At 34.2% G+C, this 10,635-nt stretch overlaps 1 protein-coding gene across 1 annotated transcript in view; it reads right to left on the bottom strand.

Annotated features, from left to right (window-relative positions):
* Nucleotides 1-306: 306 nt before the first annotated feature.
* The window catches only part of ADGRL4 (adhesion G protein-coupled receptor L4), a 106,766-nt gene continuing 96,437 nt past the window's right edge, over nt 307-10,635 (bottom strand). Inside the window, exons 14-16 of the mRNA XM_080799906.1 lie at nt 3,980-4,071; nt 2,487-2,655; nt 307-1,719 (exon numbers count right to left, since the gene is read on the bottom strand). Coding sequence (XP_080656032.1) covers nt 1,657-1,719; nt 2,487-2,655; nt 3,980-4,071 — 324 coding nt within the window. The 3' untranslated portion in view covers nt 307-1,656. The remainder of the gene's footprint in view (nt 1,720-2,486; nt 2,656-3,979; nt 4,072-10,635) is intronic.

Here is a 10,635-nt window from a genome sequence, read left to right as displayed (position 1 = left end):
AGAGAGAGAGGGGGAAGCAGGCTCCCTGCTGAGCAGAGAGACTGATGCGGGACGCGATCCCACGACCCTGAGACCATGACCTGAACTGAAGACACAGGTTTTAACCCACTGAGCCACCCAGGCGCCCCTCAATATCACATTCTTATAACACTGTTCTATAATGACAATGATAATAATGGGTCATAGGCTTAGTGTATGAAAGATCAGAAGATATAATGAAAATTTATCATGGAGTCTCTAAAAATGTATAAGACATATTGTCAGGTAGCTCATCTTTCTTGAGAAAACGACTCAGCAAAGCAGTAGCTGTATTCATTTAGATAACATTTTATTTGTTAGAGCAAGTTTTGACAGACTTCATTTTAACAGCTGGAGAAATTAATTTAAAATCACAACATTTAGTGTATTGGCATACTTCTACAGGTAGGTGCAGACAATTACGTATTTTTGAAATAAAATCACTGCTTCTACATTCTAATGAGAAGATTTGAGGATAGATAGAAGCCATACATTTAACCAGATATGCTTTAATAGATAGTAGAAAACTGTCAGAAAATAGATCCACTGTGAACATTTCTACAGTTCTCAGTGATTTCTTCGTTATAAATAACATTTTTAAATGTGTACTTTTCTGAACAGAAAAAAATAGCAATTCACTTTCTGAATACTTTCATATTTACAATGCCCTTTTAAAAATAGTAAGTTAAAAGGGAATATTGTGATGTGAACTATAATTTTTCTAAAATTAAAAGAAATAAAGAAATCAAATATACTAGCCTAATGAGATAATATTTTTCACTAACTGAAAGATTATAGGACAGAATTCTTGAGCTTTACATACACTATTTTTACATTTACAGCCATGAACAATATTCTAATTTGACACTTTTATGTATTACTGATTAAGAATCTGAAGTCATAATCCATGAAATAAGTATAAAACAGCATATACCTCATAATGTTAACCTAAAAAACAGAACATAATTGTCATTTCATTTGTGGAGTTTTGTGTCTTCTTTAGACTATTAGGAAAGAAAATGGATATAACAAATATAAATCTAAGTTGTTTTGATAGAAATTTAAATTCAGAACAATTCACACAATGGTAAGATGTGTTTGTTGAATTATTTTACCTATAATTTCTCATTTAGTTTACAAAAAACCAAGTTTACTCATTGTTATAATAGCCATTTCCTTTTTCCTGCTTTACATTCTGCCCCTTCATTCTCTCATATTCCACTTTCTGTAACAGAGCTCATTACCAAGGTGATAGGGGACTAGTTTCAAAAGCAACATGAGTCACAAAAATATCAAGCCAGTGGTTTCCTTCAGGACATTCATATATTTCTTGTGTTAGAAAGAAAACCTTTCCTTGGGCGCAGTGATATCACTCCTGAGAAACCAATTACTTTTCATATATCTGTAATACTATTTTGACATAACTAACTATGTTGTGGAGAAAAGCAAACTCTAGGTATATGGTACGTAAGTATGGTATCTTATCTGCAGTTCCTACATTGTAAACAGAAAAACTGATTTAAAATATTTGATTATCTAGTAACTAATAACTGGATAATTGGTTCAAGTCATTTTTGTACTTTGGCCATCCACAGTTTGGCTTTTTCATGTGTGGCAATTATCCATATTTCTCTATTTTTATCTTAAGCATCCGAAACAACAAGGGACATTTTTGAACAATCTATAGTATTCTTCTTGGATCTAAAAAAAAAAAAAAGGAAGAAAAAAAAAAGGAAGAAAAAAAAGGAAATGTTAAACTTAATTGCAACCACCACATCGAATTATTTTCAAATCACATTAAATTGTTATATTTGGTTTTCAAAAGTATTTTCTTTTTTTAAATTTAATTTTATTTTTTCAGTGTTCCAAGATTCATTGTTTATGCACCACACCCAGTGCTCCATGCAATACGTGCCCTCCTTAATATCCACCACCAGGCTGACCCATCCCCCACTCTCCTCACCTCCCAAACCCTCAGTTTGTTTCTCAGAGTCCACAGTCTCTCATGGTTCATCTCCCCCTCCGATTTCCCCCAATTCACTTTTTCTTTCCTTCTCCTAATGTCCTCCATGTTATTCCTTATGCTCCACTAGTAAGTGAAACCATATGATAATTGACTCTCTCTGCTTGACTTATTGCACTCAGCATAATCTCCTCCAGTCCCATCCATGCTGATACAAAAGTATTGTTTTCTCATCATCTGTCAGAATACGCTCAAATTAATAGAAGCTATGTTTATATTCCTAAAAACAAGTTTTGTTTGAAAGCCTATTTCCATATGAAAAGCTAGGGGATCTGATTACTTTGATACTAAAGTGTACTGTATTGAGGCTATAAAAAGACTCACCATAAATCCATGAGAATAAGAATTTTTATCAATTTGGTAACTGATGCTACATGAATATGCTGTAGGGTTGGCCAAAATTAAAAAACAAACAAATAAACAAAAATAAAATAAAACTGCTTACTTTTCTAGATAAGACACACAGGAATAAGAAAATGAACATCCCTTGGAAGGCATTGCTGACGGTGAAGAGGTAAGCTGTTACCACTGATGCGTGCACAACATGGAGGACCCCAAAGATCCAGGTGGTGCCAAGAAGGAATAGGAGAGCAAGGGCTCCCCTTGCACAAGACCTAGAATATATTTGAAATGTTTGAGTTAAGAACACCACATATACTCAACACACCCCTAAACTCCTCCAATTATGTGAGAAAAGAGTTGTTGGTATAATGAAGAAATCTACAAAGATCACGAGGGATTTTGAAACTGACAAATTATTCTAGCTTCAGGAGATGGGTTTCTGGGTATATTACTGCCCCAGGGCGGGGATGTGCTTCCAAAATGAAGGCAACATTATTAAAATATGGTACTCTTCAAGGAATTTCCTTAATCCTAAAATATTTTTATCTAGTGTACTGCAGTGTATGTGCTTTGATTTCAAATCAAATGTTGCAATAATTCCTGAAGACAAGACATATTTCTGTTAGGAGGTATTATCCCTAAGAAACCTTGGAAACTATACCGCATGGACTTGGGTCAGTACATGTACACGACATCAAAGGAAACTTCTGCTTTCCTTTCAGGTTTAGACAAGAAAGGATGAGATAAAACTAGATTTTTTTCACTGTTGCAATACAGTTACCTCAAAATAAATTCATATCAGAATACTGTTTTCTTAAAAATTAAAAAAAAACATGTATTTTCAACTTATTGCCTATGACTTTGGTCAAGCAATATTCGGTCCTGCTCACTGAGGACACTGCTTTGAAAATGAGGCAACGAATGATTATTTTCTCATTCTTCGTCCAATCATTCCATACCGCAGAAGATGTTTAAGCAGTGAACCTCAGAAAATGAGTCATTTTCAACTTTATTAAAACCATCACACTACATGAAGCTATGAATGTGAGGGGTAAAAGAAAGTAATCGATCAAACGTTTGCTAAATCCGAACTATAAATCTTGTGCGAGGTATTGAAACTACAGGAGTGTTTCCAAGCAACACAAACGTTAGTGGTTTCTAATGTTCCCTATAGTACACTTCAGTTTTTCCTGAACAAACCATTTTCAAGGTCTCAATAAATCAGTTTTAAAGAGAGGGTTGAAGGAAAAATCATGGCAGCATGCAAACGAAGAGTCACAGGAAAGAAACACAGTTACTAAGCTCTGAGGAATGTTTTCCAAAGAAAATCACTAAGGCCTATTTTTGCCCTAAACAACAACCATCATCTTTTCTTTCAAAGGGGATTATGTTGGAAAAGATTGCTTTACTTACCATTTAATCTGTGGTGATTATAATCTTATTAAACATATTAAATGCTATTTAACAATAAGTATTTTAGATATGGCAGAAGAAAGTATAAAAATAATTTTAAAAACAGTCCTTTCAAGAATTATTTGTGCCTTAAGTTACCAAAGCTTTTAACTACTAAAGAAATAGAGTTAAAGAGACATTTACCTTATGTTCTCATAGCAACTAACTTCTGGTTTCAACCCTGCAGTGTGACGAAAAACTTTGTATATGATAAATCCAAAAGCCAAGAGATTAACCTGAGGAAATAAATGAATTTCAAAGAAGAGATAGTTTCCATAGTCAATTAGATACATATGAAGGAAGTAAATAAATACTAAAGATCTCAAATAAGATAGAAACTAGAAAATGGTGGGATTTTTATGTATATTCCTAAGTACAAATCTTCTGGTAGATTTCAGGAAGCAAATCTTTGGCTGATCTTTACGATAGCACTGAAAATTGTTAGTACAAATGGTAGTACAATTTGCCAGATCATTTTAAACACCCTGTTCCAGAAACTTCTTCAGATGTACGATCACGTCTACAGATTGATGACTATCATCGGCTGCCAATTACAGATTCATAGACATATTAAGTTAAATGTTGGTTTGAAAAACTTTGTGAACATTTGAGAAATCAAATTTGTGTTCATTAAATTATATGTTGCTTCGAGGAGAAGTGTTAGTGATAATTGTGTCAACCTTTAAAAAACCAGAAAAAGAATATTCAGAGAAATTAGAAAATCCAACAAAACACCTTCAATTCCTATTCCTAGAAAGTGTTTTGAGTGTACTTTCTTTTGTATGGTTCATCTAGCTGTGTCTCCTAATATTTATGCTCAGATTTCCTTTCCCTAGATTTAACCTCAGAAACTTTCAAAATATTAATCAGTGAAATAAGTGTTTGTTTGAAGGTATATACTTTTTATTAAACATTTATCATTCTAGTATTTATACTTCTTATTATGGGCTAAGTAAAGGACATACAATTTCCACTCCTTTTAAAGTGACTGCATTATGAAAAGTTTCCTCTTTTCCTATTTTTGGAAAACTTAAACTCATATTTGTAGTGCCAGAAGATTAAGTCAAAAGTATATTTTAAATGTATATTTATTTAATCTGAGCATACTAATAATTAATATCAAATATTATAAAAATTTGTAGATTGATCTTTTATTGAATATTTTATTAATCCAAACAGATTTTTTCCAAAGCCATTTTGCAATAATAGCAAAGTGCAATAATTTAATTTTTACCTAATTCTTACACTAGTATTTCAAAAGCTTATAGTTAAAAAAAATTGTTTTTTTCCTTCTGTATTCTAAGGAGTTTTATGTAGCTTCTCAAAATTTATTAATTACTATTTAAAAAGCAGTATGAAAGAATGGGTCAGATAATTTCATGTTGTCACTTCTCCATGGAGAGGTCCTTGAGAGAAAATCTTAAAGGGATAAGGGTCTATTCCCTTCTTCCTGCTTTCAAATGTCCATCACTTGAATGATATGATTAATTAATTCTAATTACAGTAATTCTTCCATACAAAGGAAAGACTTCAGCAATTGCTGAGGGGAGAGAAAGTATATTAAAAGTGATTGAACTGATAGTTTCACCTTATCTTAGGCTCAAGTAACTAACTGAAATTATAATTTAATATTTAATTTTATAAGGAGTCTACTTATGAAAGGAGAATACGTAGTATATTCTAGGTTTTTATAGCTACAGCTTCTTTACATAAATTTGGAAACAACAATTTTATTTAATTTTGTAAACAGGAGTATATATATTTTAAAATAACAAAAAGTAATAAAGTTGGTTACTATAAATATGTCAAATTATTGGTTTGAATATTTGCAAATAATCTTAATGAAGTATTTATATTCAATTTGTTATCTCAAAAAAGAATTGTGAGATAACTATAACAAGAAAATTGTTCTCTAGATGCATAATTTTTCCATGTGACTCACTGTAATATTAAATTTTCTTATACTCTTCAATAAAACAGGTTTGAAAAATAGTTGTTCATACTGCTGTGTCTTCTCAGAAGTCCATAAACGTTTGAAATGCTGTTCCACATCATAAGCTAAAATAGTGAAGAGCAGCAATGGAACATTCCCTACGGGTGATACAGTTCTGGAAAGTACATTTTTCTGTACAATAGGGAGAAAGAATGTTTACATACTTATAAAAACCAGGTGCTATTGGACAAGTAGGAGACTTACTCCATAATCTACTTTCCACATTATAAGAGAAACAGGTTAAAATATTTTTATCAAAAGTTGTTATGGTTCTGTGTAATAAAAAATCACAGATATATTGATATATTGATTTTATTATCCAAATTCATTGGTACTAATATAAATATTAGTATGTATTCTAAACATTTTATAAAGGGTCCAATTCTCTGGTATAGTAGTGAGGAGTGGGTATCTATTAATGAATATAAGAGGCATTATCTTTTTTTCTCATAAACTTATTAAGAAAATATATAGTAAATGATGACATAAATACTTACAAATCTACAAACTGTGATAAATGTTATCAAGTCACAAATTTGGATTATTTGAATAGACAAAATGAGGGTGGGTTAGAAGGGTTCAGGAGGTACTTTTCTTAGGATTTAGTATTTAAACCAAGACCCGATAAATTATAATGGATTAGCAGATCAAAGGATCCACGAGGCTTGAGAGAATTGAGGATAGTGCAGATCTTGAAGGAATTAGCAAAAGTAGCCGGGGTGGAGGCAACAAAGGGAGAGGTAGTATGAGAAGAGATGAGTGAAATAGACAGGAATGAGAATATTACTTGGATTTTCTCTTAAATGCAAAGGATTTTAATTTATTCTTTCATTCAAGAACACTTATGTACTTGAGCCTTTCCTTAAGTTTCTTAAGAAAATGGGATGGAATATATATTCCATCCCATTTCTTTCTTTATATATATATATATATATATATATATATATATATAACCAGTCAATCGGCAAGTCAAACACTGTTAGGTAAGTACCCAGGGATTGTTTGCAAAGAGCAAAAGAACACAGGAAATGACACCCTCACATGTGATTTCTAAGCCAGCCTCTAATGACCAGTAAAGCCAAAGGAGAGCAACCCAGAGAAAGTGATTACTCAGTATATCATCAGTCATTGGACCTATCTCTGCACAGTCACTTCTTAGGTGATCAGACCTAAAGGCTCAAAATATTACCCTTACACCCTATCTGACTGCTTCACTAAGTCTAATAGGCATCAGGAATTGAACGTGTCAAAAAATCCAAAAAATCAAGCTGCTGTTCTTCCCCCTAAAGAACTTATTTATGCTTCAATCTTTCCCACCTCAAAAAAAAAAAAAAAAAAAAAGCTATCTCATCCTTCCAGCAGATCAGCCTCATTCATCAGCAAACCCTTTACCTCCACCTTTAAAACATTCTCAGAAGAGGACTACCACTTACTGTCTTCACAGCGCCTATCCTGGGAGAAGCCACATTGTGCCTCACCTGAGCTATCGCAAAACCGCTAATTGGTCTCTCTGCTTCCATCCTTGCCCTCCTACAATCTGTTCTCGTTACAGCAGTCAGATGGATCCCTTTAAAATATAAGTCAGACCATGTCTCTATTCAGAACCCTCCAATGGCTTTCCGCAGCACTCAGAGTTAAACCTAAAGATCGCACAATGACCTCTGGGTTAGAAATGATTTTGTTCTCACTATGCCTCTTCTCTCTCCTTTGATTACGTCACTACGTTCACATTGGATTCTCTGTCCTTCCTCCAGCCCACCAGCATGCCCTAGGGCTCTCCACTATTCCCAAGGCCATTCCCTCACCACCTCTGTTTAAATGCCGCCTTATCTACATACTTGCCTCCCACTGCATGTTTATTAAAAACTGAAACCCAAATGATAAAATCAGAGCTGAGTTCAATTCTATGGCAATACAGACGATGATGGTATTCTTTATTGTTTTGGACAATGCAAATTCTATATGCAAATATGATCTTTCCTTGCCTGAATCACTGGAACATGGAGAAAAAAAAAAAAATTCTCCTTGACCAAACTATAGTCAGCCTCAACCTTGGGCTTCCGTGCCCATCTTTGAAGAATTCAGTTTTAGCAAGAATCTTGCTAAGTCAGCTTAGAGAGAAACCTACCACTCTTGATTTCCGGTCATTTTCAATATCTAATTAAGTTCCTCATCCCCCACCCTTGATATCTGATCACACTGGCCTGCCTCTCAGCAGGAGTCCTGTTAAAGTAAATTTAACAAGAATTCTCACAACCCTTGCCATCCGCTCTTGGTAATTTTCCACTCACTCCCCTCTACACGCCACACAAACTGATCCTTGTCTATAAATCCCCAGCTGGCTTTATTGTATTCAGAGTTGAGCTGAACCTCTCTCCCCTATTGCAATAGTTTTGACACCTATCACAGTAGTCCTGAACAAAGTCTTCCTTACCATTTTAACAAGTGTCAGAATAGTTCTTTTCTTTAACAAAACTCAGAGCCAAATGCAACATCATAATATCCAGCAAATTTGGGATAACCGGAAAAACTTGTATTTGCAGCTTTTACACTACCTGTATTCTCTTTATCTATAAATACATAAGCTACTTTAAACCCTTCTTTATATAGAGTGAAAAACCTTGAATAATCAGTATCACCCAAAGGCACATGACTTTATTTACTTAGAGGTGGGAATTAAGTTGAAACTCTGCATTTTATATGATATGGACAACTATTTTCTGGAGGGGATGTTTTATGAACTAACTACAAATAGTCTGAGATAAGATAAAAACAGAAGCTCAAAACAAGATTGTACAGAATTAAAAAGTATTTCTGATGATAAATGGTTTGCAATTACTCCAGAAGTCATGACTTTGAGGCTAGAGAAATATGTGCATTTTAGGTTAAATAAGTGGAAAGCTTCTACTAGCATTGTGTTTACTGGCAAGGCTACCTTGGGGATAACTGACTTGAATACTTGAGCTTTTCTTTCAAATACAAGAAACCTCATTAATATAAACCTTAATTAAGGAAATGGTGCCTTTAAAATGATTCACACTTTTGCTCATTAATATTTACCTATGTGTGCCAATTTTATCAGCTGTAGTTCTCTTATTATTTATCTCTAAATATTAGTGCCATGAAAGCACAGGGGCTAATTAATGACTTGCGAATGAACGAAGTCATTCGTTATCATTTTTGTTTCAATTTGAAAAAAAAAAGAGATTAAGCTTGTCGATTAGGAGTCCTTAATACTTTTCTAGGAATAAGCAAGACAAGAAGGTTAGTGGCAAACATGAGAACTCTGAAATTCACTGCTGCACTTGAGTATCCAGATAATGAAAACAGCTGTGAAGAAAAAAATCATTCAAGTTGTGAAAACTCAACCCTTGAGAGAAACTAGTATTTTAAATTTAAAATCGTTCCCCTGGATTTATCTTAAGGAATATTTATCTATACAGAGATCTGTTTCTTACCTTCATTGATAGATGCAGTTGCTTCAAAGTCTGGCACACATTTTCTGATGTTTGACAGAGTGCATTAAAAATTTTTAAGTGCCTTGTTTTTTAAAACAAGAAATTTAAATAGATAAGCTGGAGAGAGAGCAGGAGCTAATTCTGAAAGATTTAGACCTACAGGTACATTCGACCCAAGGGCTTCAAATTCAGACTTCAAAATGAATCATCCCAATCAGTCATTTTTCTTTTCTTAGTCTTTTTCTCAATAATTGATGAAGCCATCTATATGCTGATGTCAGATCTCGCCAAAAAGAATGAGAAAATTTCTCTTACAGCACTTTTAGACCCATGCTTTAATTTTTCACATATATCAAATGGAGTCTGGTTCATTTAAGAATGTGTCATGATCACAAATACTATGTCCTTTCAGATAGTTTTATTACCTTTAGATTAACTGGCCTAGTTAATCCTCTTCTGCCAGGGACAAAGGGTGGATTTCTCCTAGCCTACCAAGAGGGCATTACTCCCCTGCCCCCCACCAACAGTGACCCATTCTCAATCCCTAGATCCCTGCAGAGATGGCTCAGTAGTTTTCAGCTGAAGCTTTTAAAGTGAAAAGGTATCATCTCTTAATTAAAGAAAAATACCTACTAGGGACATTGGAATCAAGTTGAGTTTTGTCTTCATTCTGATTTTCTTCTATTGTTCTCAATTGGAATCACACCTTTAAATGCCTTACTTACAAGCTAATCCCATAGAGTATCAGAAAAAGTGGGGTATGTGCTGAGCAAAAAAATGTCCCTCTTCCAAGAAAACAGGCACAACTAAAATGTGGAACCCGTGAATACAGCAAAAGGAATGGTGCAGATAGAATAAGGTTATGGACTTGAAGATGAAGAAGTTATTTTGGATTATTCTGTTGGGCCCAATGTGAGATGTGAGCCCTTAGAAATGAAAGAGAGGCAGCAGTGAGGTCCTGAAGAGGAGGGGGCAGAAGGGGAGGCCAGAGAGAACTGAAGACAAGGGGGGTCATCAGGTCAGGCAAGAAGTACGGGAGGCCCCTACAAATTGAGACTGACCCCTGTCCAACAGCCAGCAAGGCAATAAATTGCATGACACTAAATTTGGCCAACAACCTAAATAAGTGTGGAAACAAATTCTCCCCCGGAGACTCCAGAACGGCCTTAATTTTAGCCTAGAGAGATTCGAAGCAGAAGAGACAGCTAAACCACACTGTACCCAGACTTCTGACCGCCAGAACTGTGAAATTACAGATTTGTTGTTATAAGCCCCCAAATTTGTGATAATTTGATATGATAGCAACAGAAAACTAAAGCAAAGTAAAAGACATGTAAATACAAAATAAA

The sequence above is a fragment of the Martes martes genome, assembly GCF_963455335.1.
Source record: "Martes martes genome assembly, chromosome: 4".
NCBI classification, from domain to species: Eukaryota; Metazoa; Chordata; class Mammalia; order Carnivora; family Mustelidae; genus Martes; species Martes martes.
This window is presented reverse-complemented; position numbering and strand designations above follow the sequence as displayed.